Below are 21182 nucleotides of genomic sequence, written 5' to 3' on the forward strand. Positions count from 1 at the left end.
GATCGAAGATATTGCAATCCAATAATGTTGTTGCTGCATTCCAGCTGATCGAAGATGCTGCAGTCCATCTCTGTACGTCGTTGTTGCATTTCGGCTGATCGAAGTTGTTGCAGTCCAGCTATGTTCGCATCCCCTGCAGTCCAGCTGATCGAAGCTGCTGCAGTCCAGCTCTGTTCATCGCTGCTGCATTTCAGCTGATCGAAGCTGCTGCAGTCCAGCTATGTTCGCATCCCCTGCAGTACAGATGATCGCAGATGCTGCAGTGCAGCTTTGCTCGTTGCTGTTACACTCCAGCTGATCGAAGCTGCTGTAGTCCAGCTCTGTTCGCAGCTCCTGCAGCCCAGCTGATCGCAGCTGCTGCAGTGCAGCTTTGCTCGTCACTGCTGCAGTCCAGCTGATCGAAGCTGCTGCAGTCCAGCTCCGTTCGCAGCTCCTGCAGTCCAGATGATCGCAGCTGCTGCAGTGCAACTTTGCTCGTCGCTGATGTAGTTTGGATGATCGAAGCTACTGCAGTACAGCTATGTTCGCAGCTCCTGCAGTCCAGCTGATCGCAGCTGCTGTAGTGCAACTTTGCTAGTCGCTGATGTAGTTTAGCTGATCGAAGCTAATGCAGTCCAGCTATGTTCGCAGCTCCTGCAGTCCAGCTGATCGCAGCTGCTGCAGTCCAGCTTCGCTCATTGTTGCTGCAGTCCAGCTGATCGAAGTGCAGTCCAGATATGTTCGCAGCTCCTGCAGTCCAGCTGATCGCAGCTGCTGTAGTGAAACTTTGGTCGTCGCTATTGTAGTTTAGCTGATCGAAGCTGCTGCAGTCCAGCTATGTTCGCAGCTCCTGCAGTCCAGCTGATCGAAGCTGTTGCAGTCCAGCTCTGTTCGCAACTCCTGCAGTCCAGCAGATCGCAGCTGCTGCATTCCATCTTTGCTCGTTGCTGCTGCAGTCCAGCTGATCGAAGATGTTGCCGTCCAGCTTTGCTCAATGTTGTTACTACCCAGTTTTGCTCGTTACTACAGAGGACAGTTTTTTCGTGGCCGTCGCAGTCCAGTTTACCTCAATCACTGCAATCCAGTTCTGCATCAACTATTGTGAACTAGTCGACATCGTTGCTGCTATCCTGATTCGTATAACTATTGAAGACATATAAAGATCGATGTCACATCCAGTAGCACAACCAAGAACATTGGAGGTCCAACAACGCACAAAGTCTGTTACCATCTCAACTACTAAAGGGTCACACCCTTTCGCTCGCAACTACCTCGACTCATTCCGTAATTGACAACAGCTTAATACTAACAGCTACTACTACCTAGTTTGGTCGGAGATTTCTGACAGTCTGCAAATTCAAATTTCCTTTACAACAACAGCTCACTAGTCAAGTTCTGCGCAACTACCACAATTCATTTTACAACAACAGTTACAGCTCACTTTCAACACCACTCCGCTTCAGCATCACCCTTCTGTTGCAGTCTAGTTCAGCCTTCGGTCCATTTTTTGCATACAACAACGATTCATGCCCAACTTTTGCCCGCCGATCTCCCAGTCACAATAGCCTCACTTGGGGGTGTCTTGATTGTGATTTCCGCAAATAACAAGGGAAGTTTGCCAATCACCTCAGCATCAATAATCCACACTTGGGGGCGAGTTTTGTCATTGACTAAGGAAAACGAAAAATTCTTAACCCCCAAAAAGTTGGAGGTTAAGAGGGGGCGATGTTTGTACCATAAGTAAAAATGCCACATAATGGGACAAATCATCTATTGGCCCTCATCCAATCCCGCTAACCAGTCAACCGAAGCAGCTCACCATCCTACCCAGTATTACATAAAATCAATGACCGGTCAATGGTCAAAGTCAACGCTCGGTCAATGGTCAAGATCTATGGAAAAGTCAACAACAGGTCAACTGTCAAAGTCAACCATCAGTCAATGCCAAGGCCATGTTGCCAATGGTGCTACCATCTAGTTTCCATTCATGTTGCCAGCGGTGCGGCCAACCAATTCCCAGCTAAGTACTCTATCGCACTGCCAACCAGTCTCTACCCGTGCAGCCGATCCAGTCTGCCAGCTAGCATCCATCCATATTGCCAGTCATTGTGCCTGTCAACCATTAATCCAGTCTGCCAACATGCAGAATTTATCATGGAAGCATGAATGAGCAGTTTCATGCAGAATTTATCATGGAGGCATGAATGAGCAGTTTCATGCAGAATTCATCACGGAGACATGAATGAGCAGTTTCATGTAGAATTGAAGATGGAGGCATGGAGAGTTAATTCCAGCAGTTTCATGCAGAATTGAAGATGGAGGCATGCCGAGTTAATTCCAGCAGTTTCATGCAGAATTGATTGCAGGGCATAGTAATGTCATTTAAATCTATCTCGAAATTAGTTATTAACACTGTATAAATAGAGATTCCCTGATAGAGGGGAAGTGGGTGGCCAATACTGAAAAAAATAGATTGTAATTCTATTATCAATAAAACAATTCTCCCCAAGGGGATTCACCCGTGGATGTAGGAAAACCATGCCGAACCACGTAAAAACCTGTGTCTCATTCTTTGTTCTTGAATTCGTCTCCTAACCCAAAATACATACCAAATCATCGATTACATCGTGTTTCGTGCCCAAAAGTAATTTTGGATACAAACACCAACCTTTTGCGACAATCTCGAGCATTGTGGAAAGATTTAATGCATATCTGACAAATAACAGCTGGTTTTCCGTCCATTGTAAGAGGAGAATACGCAGGAGTATTGACAGAGCCAACGTTAGCAAGTGGGTGAGAGATAGCAACCTGATTTTGCGCAGCGACACGGAGATCATAGGACAACAACATGAACTTAAAGTCATCAGTATTAATAACACCCATAGTGGTGATTAGGGAGCTAACAATTGATTCATATGATGAATCAAGACCCTTAACAACATAATGAAGAAATTCTTTGTCAGAAACTTCAACACCACTAGCAGAAGGAGAATCCTCAATATTTTTAACGGACTGAATGTAACCAGACATGGTTGAGCTTCCTTTCTTGACCGATGAAAGAGACTCCTTAAGATGAATAAGATGCGCATCTGTTTTAGACGCAAAGAGAGCATCAAGTTTTGTCCAGATAGAAAAAGAAGTATCACACGCCTTAACTTTGGCTAGGATTGGAGCAGTGAGAGACGACATAATCCAGCCGAGAAGAAGTTTATATGTGTGCCTCCACGACAAAAACGGTGGATTAGGAATTCCATTAATAAGAGCCGGTGGGCTTCCAAGAGAACCATCAACATATTTTTCCAAATTATAACCCTGTAAGTAAAGCGTGAACTGAGCTTTCCACAACAGGTAATTGTGACCAGATAATTTTTCAGAAATAGCTCCATGAAGACGCTCAAAGGGTACATGATCTAAGGGTAAAGAAGAAGTGGCAGAAAAAGGCATTGAGGAAGTCATAGAAGAAGTAAATTGAGAATATGTAGTTGAGGAAGAAGTTGATGAAGATTAATAAGGTGTAGTATCCATGAAGAATAGGATTGAGAAGTTGTAGTTGAAGAGAGAAAAGAAGCCCTAAAACAGGTTGTAATTGGATCAGCCTGTTTGATACCAAGACATGAATTCGATTTTGATAAGTTTCTCAATATGAGAAAACCGAACATAAAACTCTGCTTATATATATGTACATGATTTGTCATACAAGGAATATAATTGTCGTAGCTTGGCATACGAGACATAACAATTTTAACTGAAACTATAAACAGAAAAACAATACTGTAACAGGAAAATAAGGAAATCCTATTCTCTAACATGGACCTTATGGTTCTGATACCGATGGGAACTCCTGATGATCATTTATAATAGAGTGGTAAAGTTGTTGGGTTGATAATGATTCAAAAAAATTGATGAACAATACCCAACATTGCAAGGTTGTTATTCTTTTTTGCTCTATAAAGATTATAATTTTTATTAAATGAAAATGAAAGAAGAGAAAGCCCATTACAAAAGCTATAATTGGCTCAATGCCCATCAACCCATATGCCCATAGCCCCATTTTGGTCAACACTTGTCTTATTTCTTAAGGGATTACTGCTATTAAAATGGTTGTACAATTCCTTAAAGGGTCATCGTCAAGGAGTTATTTACTTGATTAAATGATGTACTAGTTATTTAAATTCACGATATTTTCTGCATTATCGACCTCCACACGTTTAGTTGGAAGATTCTTAATGCAGAAAATGTCGTGAATTTAAATAACTAGTACATTGTAAAATACTCAACCAGTCCTTCACTCTTTACACACCACTCACATTTAAAAATTAACTACCCCCTCTCTCGAGTCTTTAACGAACATGAAAACAAGAATTTCAATTTACGCTTTTATAGTTACAGATTTTTTTTCGATATGTTGTGTTAAATTCAAGACTGTTAACGGGAGTACCATTTTATTTAAGGGTGTACCAATATATGTATATAGGACAAAGAAACATTTGTCTTAAATGGTACCCCATTAGGACCATCTTCTTCCAGTGGTTTAAAGATTTTTGCCGGCAGCATTACTATTTTTGATCGGGAGAGATGTGGAACAATGAAATGACGTGACGTTTGAACAAAAAGTCGTCTGTTCCCCATCACCAAAGACAAAATAGAAGTCATTTGTACTACATGGTAAAAATATCCGGCAAGGCTATAACGTGTTAATATTTTATCTTAATACGTATGCTTATTTTCCATCTTAATATTTTAACTTAGTGTCACATATTTTCCAAGCTCAGTTCACATGGTAATCTTATCTTTTTCCACACACAACCAACCGCTTCGCATTACCAGTTTACCACCTTAAATAACCGCAAAAGATCCGACAGGATCACACATAATTTATCCGACAACTAAGCAGCTGTATTGTGGGAGCAAGTAAGCCTAATCATTTTTTCTTTCACTACTTGTCAGTCAATTATTTAATTATTGAAGACATAGTGTGTGCCTACGTAGTACATACACATCCAACAGCCTCATTAACTCTGAATTATTAATCAAAGTCGTCGGCGAAGTTTTATCTTTTAATTGATGAAATGGGTTGCATAGTATCTCTCTATATATGCATTTCCGCAGTGTAATTAACCATAGAAGAATACAAGCTAGCTAGCTCGGATTAGTTTTGTGAGGTGCAACTGAAATGTCAACGACTTCAGGAACTTCAACAGATCCTCCCTCTCTGTTCCAGAGATGCCACCCCCTCCATTAGTCCGTTCACCTCCTCCTCCTCCCCCAGCTCCTCCTCTCCCTCCAGATAGATTTTGGGCCAACAAGTGGCAGCGGCTTCGCCGGTCTCCTACTACTCACGCGCCTCCTGCTCCCCCTCCTGTTCCGGGGCCTTCACGGAACTTGTACAGATCATACTCAGGTATATGTCATACAAATTGCTTTGTTCTAAATTTCTTTGGTTAGTAATCATCATTGTTATGTTAATTGAGTTTTATGGTTTTATGGATTAGGAGTTTTTACTAAAAATTTCTGCTCTTAATTTTAATTATGATTCAAGAATTTGTGATCCAATGACCTAATTCTCTACTAAACTAATCTTTGATTTGGAAATGTTGATTAGGGAATAAAAGAAGACCCCTTAAGTACTTGAAATTGTACAAATTAGTGATAAAAGGCGACCTGGATAAGGCCAATGAGTTCTTCCAGACAGATAGAGAGGCGATTACGGCCGGTATCACAAAGTCATCGGAGACTGCATTGCATGTAGCTACAAGATCAGAACACACAAACTTTGTAGAAGAGCTGGTACGAATGATGTCAGCGAAAGACTTGGAAATGAAAGATTTTAACAATGGTGATACGGCTCTTCACACTGCTGCAGTTGCTGGAAATATCCAAGCTGCTCGAGCCATAGTGGAAAAAAACCCGAACTTGCCACAAATACGTAATAAAAGCTGATGGATTCCACTGTCAAGTGCTGATTATTGTTCGTCAAATAAACAAAAGGTGATGATGGAATATCTTTTGAGTGTCACTAAACATGGCGTTAACCGTAATCCATTTTACGGCCGTTCTGGCGGTGAACTCATTTGCATTATAACTCGAGCAAGTCGCTATGGTAAGTCCTTTTTAACTGGATCACTTTATGGTTTGCCATATTGGTCTAATCAGTGTAGGCACCACATGACGCTATATGGTGTCAAATGCACTAGGAAATTGCTATTTTCCAGAGTTTTTATGCTGTTAGACTGTGATCCTATCACTCAATGACCGAATGGGAAACATAAATCTTACGTTCTAATACACCAAGCATATTTCTTGTTTGTCATAGGAATTGCCAAGAGGTTGATCGAAGAGTATCCGAATTTGGCAACAGACAAGGATAAACATGGTATTTGTGCATTAGAAGTATTGGCTGAGATGTCGTATGCATTTCAAAGTGGAAGTCAGCTAAGTGCATGGCAACGCTTCATCTATCCATGTAATGGCTCATCCTGCACATATTTGTTTGTGCAGTCCTCACTATAAATTAGACCTTGGTTAAGTCTAATGTGACCTCCAATTCCAAGAGCATCTGGCCAAGGGCCTGAACACCAGCAGTTTTTCCCTTTTTCGGAGTTTCTTGTTGTTTTTTATCACACTAATAATGTTGATAAATGATGGCACAGATATTAACGTGGACTTGCCTGTCTCTCTTCCCATTTCCAGAGAAGGCACTGACCTTCCAACAACAGAGGAAGAAAATCTATAATGAACAAGTTTCTCTCAGTAACATATTTTACTGAAGGTATGGACAAAATCATACTTGCTAGGTTCGATTGTCTTTGCTTAGTTGTCTATGTACCTCAGGTTACATATTTTAACTTGCCCCTTTCTGCTTTTAAGAAAACGAGGAAGTCTTTCTTCCAACTACGCAGACAATGCAACAATGCACACTAAAAATGATGTTGTATTTGGTTTTTATTTGCAGTGTTCCAATGGACGAAAGATGTGTTGTGGCAAGGTGTAAAACAACTAGGTATATTAGATTTCATATTGCATTCAGACTTATTTTGCTTACAATGCAGACACACCAGGGGTTGATGGGTTAAGTTTTGAGAGTATTTCTCGCATATAACTTTGCCTTCAATTTTACAGTTCCAGGAAGCAAGAAGGTATACAAGAAAAAGTTGATGCATAAGCAAGCCTTAGATTTGGTTAAATGCATTTGTGAGAAGATCTCTGAAGTCAGTTATTCAGAAATATCAGACGTTCTCACGTCGACTAACATTTTGGGCAAGGCTATAACAAGTGGGACAGTTGAAGTTGTAGCCGAATGTATTCAAACATTCCCCGATTTAATTTGGATTAAAATGAATAAGCGGAATTTGTTTGAGATTGCAATTGAAGAACGTCATGAAAGGATTTTCAATCTTGTGTGTGAGATGGATGAGGTTAAAAAGACGTTTGTCTATTTAAGGGATGAGACATCAGGTAACACTATCCTACATTTGGCCGCCAAGTTAGCACCCCCTGCACAATTGAATTCAGTCTCTTGTGTAGCCCTTCAAATGCAACGAGAGCTGCAATGGTATAAGGTACGAACGCATATACATGCTATTATATCCAAGCTCTAAATACAATTCATGCTTATCAGAACTGATGATTGTATTTGAACAGGAGGTGGAAAAGATATCTTTGCCGATAAACAAAGTAATAAGGAACAAAGATGGGAAAATTCCCCAAGCTTTGTTCAGGGAACAACATAAAGAAATATTGATGAAAGGAGTGGATTGGATGAAAGGTACAGCTGAATCGTGTATGTTAGTAGCCACTCTTATCGCCACCGTGGTGTTTGCTGCTGCTTTTACTGTACCAGGTGGAAATTACGATAGTGATAGTAACAACAAAGGAATTCCAATCTTCTTACACGAGGTTTCGTTCATGGTATTCGCTGTAACAGACAGCTTAGCCCTCTTCTCTTCAGTTACATCAATTCTTATGTTCCTATCAATATTAACTTCACGCTTTAGAGAGGAAGATTTCCTTGAGTCATTGCCTAGAAGACTGATGATAGGACTTGCAACACTTTTCTTCTCTATAATTACTATGATGGTTGCCTTTAGTGCAACACTGGCAATTGCAATTGGACCAAAGTTTGGATGGTTTCCAATACCTTTAGCTTTAATGGCATGTGTGCCTGTAACCTTGTTTGCATTCTTGCATTTTCATTTGTTCTTCGAGATTGCCTGGTCTACATATCGCCCAGCCCTCTTCCGCAGACATAAGATGCTTTACTAATTCTATTTTGTTCATGTAAATGGGTGACTGTTCAGCCAAAATGTGAGCACCTGATTTGTGATGTACCCACAGTGTTTTTAACCTCTGTAAAGCATAGTTTTAAGCAACTGAATATCAATTAATGGATTAAGTTTTAAAACAAACTCTTTTGATTCTTGCAAGTGGTTAGACTGTTTTAATCAGGATGTCTTTTATTAGTCAAGAAATTTTGAGCACTAGACTTACATACACTCATCTTATATCTAGATGTCTTAACTAATAAATCTTTTCTCACATTTGAACAACTGTCGGAAGTTTCAGATTCAGATTCAAGAAGAGAAATACATGAAAACTCATCTTGAAATTGACTGGTTGAAATAGACGTGGTTATCATCCTTTCAAAAGATTACGAAACTTAAGAAATTCTCGAAGCAATTTTTTTCATGAGACATGGATTTTACGAATGAATCTTTGATAAACTTCTTGACTAATGGATAATAAACTTTATCTCTTAGATTATATCTTTCGGTAATCGTCAATGTCAACCGTATCTGAATCGTGCATCGCAAGTGTTTGTTTTCTTATTAATTCATCATAGTTAATATTTCCTGAGATGTGTTCAGCGAATGAACTAACAATGTTGAGTTGTTTATCTGGGGCGGAAAACAAATCGGCTTTCTTTTGAGTATACTGTAAATATAGTATATCAACATATTGTAGTACATTAACTGAATTAGCCACTGGATTCAAGTCTTATAGGCTGGATCGTTCCAAACACATATTGTTAGATCTTTTCGTGTTTTCCTTCTCTGATACCAATTTAAATGACGAGAGTACCCAAGTACACCATGTTAGAGCACTGCTCGGTCGAACTCGCAAGCGTTTCTATCTCAAGTTTGTTGTCAAGTTTAGTTGCCAAAACTATAAGTCTTGATTTCTAGTCTACTTATAGCTAAGTCTTGGATAAGCATAAAAAGTGTAGTTGAGCATTAGACTTCACAGCATTCATCGATCAAAGACGAAGAACTACTAAGGGGAACTTGTGGAACTTCATCAACAAAAGGTATGTGGAGAATTGAACTCATCTATCACTCAAAAGTATATCTACTCTATCTCTTATTTGAGATAAAATTCGTATAGCTATATAGATTTCGATTATACACATTTAATATTTCGAGCTGAGTTTAACTCGCTTACATTTCTCAAAATATGTGTTGGTAAGCTTTCGCTTTAACCAAATTCATTTTATATTCTTGAAGAAAGTTAAAAGATGATCATGTGAAAATCGCCTTGTGAGACAGTCATTTGATTTAGACTCGGAATATTTCGTATTGATCATTCGATCACTTGAAAATTGCTTCGAAGCTAATAGTTTGTGTGAGACAGCTATTGTTATCTTCTAATAATGTTTCACTGATTGAAATGGAAGTTTAGAACACTTAACCATAATTGGATTATAAACACAGTATGCGTATTTTCATATGTGTTGATCCAAGACCAGAATATACCTGTATGTGTACCGGCGTACCGGCGAAGTCAGTTGACCGAATAATCCGCGACTAATTCGCAAATACGAATAATTTTTTCAAAAACGTAAGTGGTGGGACTCGAAACCATGACATGCATCATGATTGTAACGGCTCCAACCACTGGGCCAGATGCTCGCTGCTGATAGATAACTCGATATATACTATGTATTCGAAATTTGGTTCATTTCAGATTACACAACCACCATATAACGGATCTAAAAGTTGGTTTATATTATTTTATATACGCCGAATTTGATATCCCGAATACATATCTCTAAAACGAATTATACACGTACGTATTCCATTCCGAACTACTACAGAATCACGAACCGTTTACCGCACTTTTGACCGAATTCGACTTTTACGAATCCGAATAATACACGTACGTTTGTCGTTCCGTAAGTATTATGAATCCCGAATTGCTAACTAGGAACTGAAGTTTGGAAGTGTACGACAGTGTGTGTACCCGTTTGCATACTGGCGAACACAGTCCAAGTCCAGCTACTTAGGTATGTGATAGACACATTTTTGTGTCTAATTTGATCTCAATACTATATATTGTTGGCACTCGATTTTGTACTAATTTTGTTATTTTACGCATTTGTAGGTATTTTTTTGGAAATAAATATTTTTGGAAAATTCGGCTCGAAAAGTTGATTTTGTCACCCGGAGGACAAGTGTTATTCGGACTCTCGCTTTTGGATAAGGGGTAACCTAATTACTAAGGGGCACCCCCCAGGTCACCCCCAAGGCAGCTCCTATTCACACCCCAGTTCTGGTTAGGGGAAGGACATCTTCTTCCCAAATTCAAAAACCAAAAATTGGCGGGAAAAAAATATATCAACTGGCAGATGTTTGTTGGAATTTTTGAACGTGTTCTAGGGCGATTCAATGGCTGATTTTTGGTAGGAAGTTGTGTTATGTCCTATCAAACACGTTTTGGGATTTTGGTTCGATCAAATTTGGCCATAATTAGCTGGACAATTCACGAAAGCAAAACAGGGAAACACGGGTTGGACACGGGATTGGAGAAGATTTGAGCGTGTTCTGATCATGCATGAGGGCTCTAGCAACGTTGTGGGTCGTGTGTAAACACTTCTAGAGTGACCAGGATGGAAATCTATGCGTACTAGAGCAAGAATGGAAAGAAAATATTCCCAAGAATATTTTTCTTTACTGCAGAGTTAAAGAGAATTATATGGAGTGAATGAGCGAGATTCGATGGGTCTGTTGGCTATAAATATGTTTCTATGGTTGCCTAGAAGGGTTGTCGAGAGTATGGGGGGCTGAGGAGAGCCAGAGAAGAAGAAATTCGAGTTTTCCCAAACTCGGTTTCTACTGCTGCTGCTGCTGCTGATGAACACGAAGAACACGAAGAACGGACTCGCATCAGCAGTCGTTTATCAACAGTGAAAGAGACTCACAACCGTGGGTCGTAGGTGTGGGTCTTAGGTATTCAGTAACAATAGCACCTCTTCTGTGTCGTTGTTTCTGGACGCCTCCTGTGGGTCACAGAATCCTGTTTTATAACATTTCCTTATCTTTCTCTTCATTGTAAACAGTTGTGAGCATCAATGAAATATTTTGAGAGTTTTTCCAACATGATGAGCGGCTAAAATTCCCTCGTAACCAAGGCAATGGAGGAAGCTATTCACGCAACATAAATGGGTAACTATTTCATTTAATTATATAATTCACCTAATCGCTGCTTTTGCAGAGTTTTAAATTATTTGAATGATTGTCTTAATTATTTGTTATTCAGTTTGATAGGTTATACTTGGTTAAATCTCTTGATAATCTATGCTTAAAGTTTACAAATAAAATTTTAGAATTTGTATGATTGATAGTGAATTAAAGATAAAAGAAGACTTAAGAATAGAATAGAGTTTTGAAATATTTATCAATCAATTGTGTAATAGTGGAATCTAGTTTCTTGGTTACCTCTCGCACCCGTTGTTAATATTTTTGTATATATATTTTTAAATCTAAAAATCCATCACCTTCACAAGTTCGAGTTTGAAAGATACCCCTTACCACTACAACTACTACAACCACAGAAAAATCTTTAATCATTTTGGCGCTGCCGACGCGGAATTGTGTTTAGGTAGAATTTTTTTTTTTAGATTTATTTTTCTTTGTTCTTTTTTACGTTCTTTGGGTATTTTTCTATGTGATACAGGTTTAGAGGCTTGGATCGAAAAGAAAAAATAAGAAGAAGTTGTCAAAGATTTTTGGCGATTTCATAAAGACTAGGAGCAAAGCTTAAAGCAAAAAAGAACGGAAAGAAGACGAAGGACTTTTTTCTTATTATAATTTTTTTAGATATTTTTTTTTATTAATTTTTTTTTTAGAAACTGTAATTAAAGTTTTTATTTTTGTAATCTTTTATTTTTGGACATTATTTTTTTTTTCCCGGACATTGAACACTAGACATTTTTTTAAAACCCTACGGAAGGGTTATATCATTAAAAAGAAAAAATATTATATAAACTGTGTGCAGGGAAGGACGACGATTACTATATCGTCTCGGCCCCTCGGGTTCGCACACGGCATAGGAGTCGTGGCCCGAGTCGACGACAACGGTTCATCGCCCGTCTGGTACGGGAGGTAAGTCCAATCGAAACACCCGTGAATCTCCTGCAAGCGGGTTACTGTCTGCCTTAAGGTGATAATTGTTTGAGAAAGAACCGGACTGTCTTTATTTTCCTAGTAAAGGGCAAGGCCTGGCCTAAACAAGATAATGGTTCGGATTTCATCACCGTTCCCTTCTTGCCCGCCTTAGGAAAACAAAACCTAACGCGAACCCAAGATTAAAATTTGGAATAGAACGAGACCGATAGGGTAACGAGCTTAATAGGAAACTCGTTCAAAAAATATTGGTTGCTCTTTAAGCACACTCCAAAGTTCATGATGGTTTCTGTGAGTTGATTGCGTGACTGCGCCGCCTTGTGATAGGGGTGAGGCCTTGGGTATCAAAGCTCCACTGAGCTTCCCTCGCCTCAATTAAACTTACTTTGACTCGGATTGATTCCAGAGGGGTTTGCTCAAATTGCAACGAATTCCCTTTCGAAAGATAAAAGCTGGTCTAGAAACAATCTAAGTGGAGCCATCATGCTTTTTGTTTGCTAGAAATCTTTAGGTTTGCTTTGGTGAAGTCGAGTCGGCCTTGTTTGTGTTGTGTAGAATTCCCTTGCAATTAAGAATGTCGAACTGGTATGATAGAAGCCAATACAATGAGTATCGACCTGAATTTGAATATGGACATCATCCTTTTTATGACCATGTTGGGAATAGTGGTTGGGAACACCATCCTTTGGAAGGATATGGGTCATACCATGGTGAGCCCAATTACTATCCACACATGCATCAGTCTTACGAGCAAGAATATTATAGTATTAGTTCTTAGTCTCTAGAGGATACAATCAAACTATTGAAAACTAGTCTCTATTATGATCCTTCTGAACCTTTTCTTCCTCTAGAAGAGTCTCTCAAACAATTAACTGAGAATACAAATAGGTTTGTGTTAGAAATGAATAAACAAAATGCACCCATGATTGAACCGTCTATACACGATACCATAAGGAAGTCATGTGAGTCGATTCAAAAGCTTTTATTCGAGGCCCAGAACAGAACTGCTCAAGATAGTCTTAATTTCCAATATAGTGTTTCCAATTCTACCCTTGATATCAATAGTGAATATTTGCCCAATCTAGAGGACGAGGTTAGAATAAAAGACACTACTTTAGATGAGGTTTATGATGATTATGATGAATATAATATTGATGAAGAATCATACATTTTTAGGCATAGTGATCCGGAACTAGTTACTCCATTTGAGCTTCATAATGATAATATTATTTCTGGTTCAGATCCCAATAATTTTAATGATTATTCACTTATTCAAAAGGATGTGGATCTGACTAGGGATACCACTGTTTTAGACGATGTAGTTCATGATCCTTTAGCCTACAGAGTATTGGAAAATCCATTATTTGATGAACTTATTAATGGATCGGAGGAAGTAACTTTGATTAACACCTTAGTTAATGAGCCTTTATATGAAACTTTCTCTGATAATCCTTTATATGATTGTGATGATGGTTTAGAGGAAAGAGTTTACCCTGAGAATACTGTTTTAGAATCTAGCGATTTAGAAACACTAGTCTTAGAAGATGATAAACTCGTAGAAATGAGTGAGGATGAACCCAACTTAGAAGAATCTGTTGACCATTTCCAGGAATCTGATGACCTAGAAATTAGGGAAATTGTGACTAGTCTTCCTAGAGACACAGAAAACTCTAAGTTTGGGGGTGATTATCATTCTCCGTGTGCTTTAACTCTTAGAAAGTACCCTCATGTAGGACTTGACATTTGTGCCTCAACCATCTTACAAGATTATCTTCGTACACGTTTTCCCGAACCTAATGATGTCCAGAAAGAAGCTCAGTTGTTAGAAACCCATCCTCTGGTTGACGTGGTTAACCCAGGCTATGATACCAAGATTGACTTTGTTTTCCCACCAAAAACTTTTCAACCAATTGTGGGAACTTTTGATTTTAAGATGTGTCGGTTATTAAGTTTTGAGACTAAACCTAATCACTTTAGGATATTAGGGTCGACACATTTTCTTAAGGAAGACCACCTCTTTCATTGTGGTCAGCTGTGTGAGTCAAATCTGATTGACTTAGAGGATCCCCAGTTATTCAGGTTGTTGTTATGTGCTTATAAGTTCTTAGTTGAGTTTTTACAGACTCTAATACCTGAATCGGATCTTAGCTTTGAGGAAATCCAACCGATGAAAACCTGTTATCTAGACCCAGTTATAGAACCTGAACCTGAGCCACAACTAGATGTAGTTGTCTTAAACAAGGGTATGTTCGGCATCTTTTTGGTCCGTTGCAGTTTCCTCTTCTTGTGGGTAATACTTTTTGATCCAGGTGACCCACAGTTATTCCGACTACTTCTATATGATTCTATGAGGTGACTAATTCCTTCCGATGTCTGGATGAAGACTTTAAACTTAGCACTTCTTGGGAGGTAACCCAATCTCATGCAACATGGTAATATCTTTCCTTAACTCTTTTTCTTCAAGTGGTAACAGTTTCTCCTTGTTCATGCTTTTAATTTTATCTTTAGAACATTGAGGACAATGTTAGATTTAAGTTTGGGGGTGGGGAAGAAACTTTTTGTTAGTTTTAAGTTGCAATAAATAAACTCCAGAGCCTAAAAATTTACGCCTATTAAGGATAGCACTAACCAATCTAAGTGGATGGAAACATTTTTGGTTTAGGAGTTGAGGAACCAATCTGACTAGATGGAAACATCTATAGAGTCTATTCATAAAATCACAGAGCTCAGGTGTTAGAATTAACATGATAGTTTCGCCATATCTCTTCGAGTCCTTTTCACTTTCTATTTTTATTTTTCTTTTATTTCAAGTGATTTGGTGGGGCACACGATTCAAGTTGTTACCTTTGCTAGGGTGAAATAGATTGACTGAGTTACCTTTTCAAAAAAAAAAAAAAAGACCAGACCAGACCAGTAGACCAATCGGAATAAATACTAACACTTGGATAGCAATATGTGTGTGTTCTCCCTGTTTCCGTCGCCTAAGCAAGCGTGGAATGCAGGACCCGTGGGAACTATCGTGTAATCTGTTGACAAGAAGCATGCGCTTGGATCAAAAAGATCTATTCATGCCGTTAAGTTAAAAAAAAATGGTTATTGTTATGTGTAGTCAACTGCTGGTTCCCTTGTATTTGCCAGTTTGTTGATCTAGATTTAAGTTATTGACCACTGGTTCCCTTGTATATGCCAGTTGTGTTGATATTAGTCAGACCGATATCTCAGTCCATTAGGATAGGTTCATCTTGGCAGAGGCCTTCAGACAGATATGGGAAACACCGTTCACTTTTCAACCATCTACATTTTTCTTTTTCCATCTTCTTAATCTTTTCATGTGATTAGTATGACTCCGAGTATGATGTCCATTGTGAAACTATCTTAGTAGAGCTCTGTCACTTATATAAATTTTAGTATGCTTGAGTGCAAACTCGTGTACATCAATTGGAATTTCGCATCAGGGTTCTTCCTCTTAGAGTCAATATTTGTATGCCAACCAAGGAGGTTCTTTAGTGCTTTCCAAGGTTCTGCGTAGATAGCTAGGGTCTGGAGTATTGGTTTTTGTGGGTACACCTCTGATAAACCCACCCGAGATTAACTCGGTCACTTTTCAAGAATAAATTTTGCTCTAGGACTAGCAAATAATAAGTTTTGGGGTATTTGATAGACACATTTTTGTGTCTAATTTGATCTCAATACTATATATTGTTGGCACTCGATTTTGTACTAATTTTGTTATTTTATGCATTTGCAGGTATTTTTTTGGAAATAAATATTTTTGGAAAATTCGGCTCGAAAAGTTGATTTTGTCACCCGGAGGACAAGTGTTATTCGGACTCTCGCTTTTGGATAAGGGGTAACCTAATTACTAAGGGGCACCCCCAGGTCACCCCCAAGGCAGCTGCTATTCACACCCAAGTTCTGGTTAGGGGAAGGACATCTTCTTCCCAAATTCAAAAACCAAAAATTGGCGGGAAAAAAATATATCAACTGGCAGATGTTTGTTGGAATTTTTGAACGTGTTCTAGGGCGATTCAATGGCTGATTTTTGGTAGGAAGTTGTGTTATGTCCTATCAAACACGTTTTGGGATTTTGGTTCGATCAAATTTGGCCATAATTAGATGGACAATTCACGGAAGCAAAACAGGGAAACACGGGTTGGACACGGGATTGGAGAAGATTTGAGCGTGTTCTGATCATGCATGAGGGCTCTAGCAACGTTGTGGGTCGTGTGTAAACACTTCTAGAGTGACCAGGATGGAAATCTATGCGTACCAGAGCAAGAATGGAAAGAAAATATTCCCAAGAATATTTTTCTTTACTGCCGAGTTAAAGAGAATTATATGGAGTGAATGAGTGAGATTCGATGGGTCTGTTGGCTATAAATATGTTTCTATGGTTTCCTAGAAGGGTTGTCGAGAGTCTGGGGGGCTGAGGAGATCCAGAGAAGAAGAAATTCGAGTTTTCCCAAACTCGGTTTCTGCTGCTGCTGCTGCTGCTGATGAACACGAAGAACACGAAGAACGGACTCGCAGCAGCAGTCGTTTATCAACAGTGAAAGAGACTCACAACCGTGGGTCATAGGTGTGGGTCTTAGACATTTCCTTATCTTTCTCTTCATTGTAAACACTTGTGAGCATCAATGAAATATTTTAAGAGTTTTTCCAACATGATGAGCGGCTAAAATTCCCTCGTAACCAAGGCAATGGAGGAAGCTATTCACGCAACATAAATGGGTAACTATTTCATTTAATTATATAATTCACCTAATCGCTGCTTTTGCAGAGTTTTAAATTATTTGAATGATTTTCTTAATTATTTGTTATTCAGTTTGATAGGTTATACTTGGTTAAATCTCTTGATAATCTATGCTTAAAGTTTACAAATAAAATTTTAGAATTTGTATGATTGATAGTGAATTAAAGATAAAAGAAGACTTAAGAATAGAATAGAGTTTTGAAATATTTATCAATCAATTTTGCGTAATAGTGGAATCTAGTTTCTTGGTTACCTCTCGCACCCATTGTTAATATTTTTGTATATATATTTTTAAATCTAAAAATCCATTACCTTCACAAGTTCGAGTTTGAACGATACCCCTTACCACTACAACTACTACAACCACAGAAAAATCTTTAATCAGTATGCATACCCGTTTTCATACTTGAGTGGGTTATGTTCTAAAATCGGTTTGTTCATGAACTAATACATTTATATGATAAGGAATGCAATCTTTTGCAAACCTGGCTGTAATGTTCATGAATTGATTCGAGTGAATCAAAATCAATTTTGCTTCAATTGTGTCTTGTATACTTCTATGAGAATATAAACAATTGAACAACTCTAGAACTAGTTTCATTTGAGTCATTGGAACTAGTTATGGTTAAGATGAGTAAGGTTTATATAAAAGTGTTCATATGGCCAACTTCGGTTAACTATTGTTGAGCCAACAAATGTGTACACGTTTAAGTATGGTTACTCATATCTAAATGAAGTCACTTTTCATTTGTGTGTAACAAGCTAAGTTCGATCTAACGGTTGAAAGATATTAGCTTGAGTCTAATTAGGTTTTCATCTAACGGTGAATATTGAATGCTTTGTTACCAAGGTAACATTGATTGCAAACCCTGATTTGAAGACTATATAAGGGAGAACTCTAGCAACTGGGAAACCTAATCCCCATACCTCCTGTGTGATACTAGCTGCGACTAGAGTCGATTTTCCTTTAACCTTAGGTTTTTCTAAAACCCTGTAGGTTAACGACTTGAAGACTTCATTGGGTTTGTGAAGCCAGGCCCAACTATTTTCTCTATAGTTGCGTGTTCTGATCTTGTTGTTTTCTATCGTGATTGAGTACTATCTTCTCTAAGATTTGCTCGAGATTTAATCTCCGATAGGCAAGATAAAAAGTAGTCCCAAACATCTTCGTCTTATTGTTTGTGATTACACAATATCTTGTTTCACTACCATACGATTAAGATTATTCTGAGGTGATTGATATTTCTAGGTTGTTCTTCGGAAATATAAGTCCAGTATATCAATTGGTTCTTGTTCACCTTGATTTATCAAAAGACGGGACAAAACTCATAGGTATATCTGTGGGAGATATATTTATCTATTCAATAGACTTTTCTGTGTGAGACAAATTGGTTTATCAAGTCTTCGACTTTGGGTCGTAGCAAACTCTTAGTTGTGGGTGATATCATCTAAGGGAATCAAGTGAGCAGAATCCGGCGTGGTTCTAGAGGCGTAAGGAATGCGATTGTACCTTGATCAGTGTGAAATTGGTTAGGGATCAACTACATTCTAGTCAGAAGTTAACTTAGAGTAGGTTGTTGTCTGTAGCGGCTTATTACAGTGTGGTGTTCAAATCTGGACTAGATCCCGGGGTTTTTCTGCATTTGCGGTTTCCTCGTTAACAAAATTTCTGGTGTCTGTGTTATTTCTTTTCCGCATTATATTTTCTATATAATTGAAATATCACAGGTTGTGTGTAAGTTCAATCAATTGAGAATCCAACCTTTGGTTGTTGATTAAATTGATTGACACTTGGATATCGGTTTTTTATACCATACAAGTTAATTCTTATATTCAATCGGGATCGCAAATTCCTATTCGTTTGATTGCAGATTGAATTGAGAAAATGAGATATAACTCTTTGATATACTTTTCTTAAGATTGGGTCTGACTATCTAGTTGATTCTCTTGAAAGTACATTGGAGTTAGTCCATACAGATTGCTAAGAGAAATATTGGATGTGGTTGTTAGACCCCTGCTTGTTCACACCACAATCTTTTCGAATCAACCTATAAGTCTGATACCTTGAGTGTCTATGGAAAAAGTCGAGACAATACAACAACAAGGTACACACTTGATAATAGTTATAGTATAAAACCGATATATTATAAGATCACTATCAAGTGTCTTGGATTAACGTACAAGTGTATTTACTTTTAGTTATAATAAAAACAATCATAATTGCGGAATATAAAAGTAAATGACATAGCAAGATTTTGCTAACGAGTAAACCACAAATGCAGAAAAATCCTGGGACCTAGTACAATTTTGAATACTCTCAGAATTAAGTCGTTATACAAAGAACAATTTCAACTCTATATAGTTGAGACCAAGTAATCTACCCCTAGTTACTTAGTTCCCTCAGTATCCCTCCGCCTACAACCGTCTGGCCAACGCACGTGATCCCAAAATAGAAATCACTATCTTGAGATGTTTTACCTATGTAAAGTCTTAAGCACTCAACTCCTTTTGATTGTATTCCAAACAGTAAAGGAACAAAGTTGTTTGGTAATTTATCTATATTAATCTTTAAGAATAAAGATATGTTGAGTTTTGACAAAGGCTCTTCTGTTTAACAATTAAGATCCTTTGTCGGGTAAGATCAATCAAGATCCGAAATAATCAGATCTAGATTCACAAGCTATCAGATTCGGATATTGGAGAATACCACCAAATGATAGTTGCCGATACACGACTACTTGATCAAATCTACCAAACATAAATAAGATCTTAGTCAGATCCCATCTGATGCAATAATATCACAAGATGCGGAACCAAACAGAAAAAAATCTTCTTGTCTTCAAATCTTCAATTGTAACTGCAGACAAAACTTGATTCCACTTATGATCGACCACGCACAGAACAAAGTCTGTTAACAATGGTTTATCACAAGTTATCTTCAAATCTAAAAAAAGTTTTGAAGACCCCATCGATACTTTGATCTAGTTTGAGTGACCGTATGTCAGAAGAGAAGGCTCTCAAGAATCAAACTAGGTGAAATCAAAGTTTTAATAACCGTTAGTCAATCAAATCATTAATCGGAAACTAAAATAACAATGCAATTATCTATTTTCCCACCAACGGTACTTTCTAGAGCTTCTTGTTCCCACATAAGTCTTTAAACGAGCGGACGTAAGAGATTTCTCCTGATTAAAGTACTTTCCTCTCCGATATAGTATTACAAGTAATACTAGTATTCGTCTCCACCAGAAACAACAAAAAGATGAATTTTGCTTGGCTAAGGATAGTTTGCAAGAATAAAAAACTTCACTATTTGTAGACCAAGGTTGTTTGGACAACAAGGAAATTTCAAAACCGAAAGATTCTCAAGATATGCAATAAAGTACCTAATTTTGGTTGTCATATTTCCAACTTATATCCATCTTGTAATTCCGAAATATCTCTTTTAAATATATCTAATATTAATTTATCACTTAACTAATATAGTATTTCTAGAGATATGTTTTGATTGCTGGAAAATCAAAAACATATAATTCGAAAATATTAATTAAATGATTCTTCAATATTTCGGTTCAGGATCACCTCGAGTATCAAGGAATATCTTTGAACAATCAAAGGTAAGAATTGCGTACATGTTCAAATCATGGCGACACCTAGAAATTTCCTATCTATTAAACCCTAATTCCAAACTCACACAAAATACTAAAGTAATATGTGAATATTGAAAATAGGTTTTGCTCTTGGGACCGGTTCTACCATGACTCCCAACATAGATAGGGATCGTTTTTACCAAGTATCCAATATAGGTAGGGATCGGTTATACCATGGTTCCTGACAATATCTAGGATCTGTTCTACCAAGACTCCCAATATAGGTAGGGATCGGTTCTGCCATGATTTCCAGCAAAAGCTAGGATCGATTCTACCAAGTATCCCAAGATAGGTAGGGATCGGTTCTACCTTGACTTTCAATATCAGTTAAGATCGGTTCTACCTGAATTCCTTCTTTAGATTCGAATTGGTCATCCAATAGATCTTCATAGAAAACCGGAC

General features: G+C 38.0%; 1 protein-coding gene across 1 annotated transcript; it reads left to right on the forward strand.

Annotated features, from left to right (window-relative positions):
- The first annotated feature begins 5037 nt into the window (after nucleotides 1-5037).
- LOC113349206 (ankyrin repeat-containing protein ITN1-like) lies at nucleotides 5038-8348 on the forward strand. Its single transcript, XM_026593139.1, has 7 exons — nucleotides 5038-5380; nucleotides 5582-6079; nucleotides 6293-6442; nucleotides 6630-6748; nucleotides 6932-6979; nucleotides 7099-7538; nucleotides 7621-8348. Exons 4-7 carry the CDS (start codon nucleotides 6712-6714, stop codon nucleotides 8239-8241), a joined length of 1146 nt encoding a protein of 381 aa, XP_026448924.1. The 5' UTR covers nucleotides 5038-5380; nucleotides 5582-6079; nucleotides 6293-6442; nucleotides 6630-6711; the 3' UTR covers nucleotides 8242-8348.
- Nucleotides 8349-21182: the final 12834 nt, after the last annotated feature.

Source organism: Papaver somniferum, chromosome 2, assembly GCF_003573695.1.
Source record: "Papaver somniferum cultivar HN1 chromosome 2, ASM357369v1, whole genome shotgun sequence".
NCBI lineage: Eukaryota > Viridiplantae > Streptophyta > Magnoliopsida > Ranunculales > Papaveraceae > Papaver > Papaver somniferum.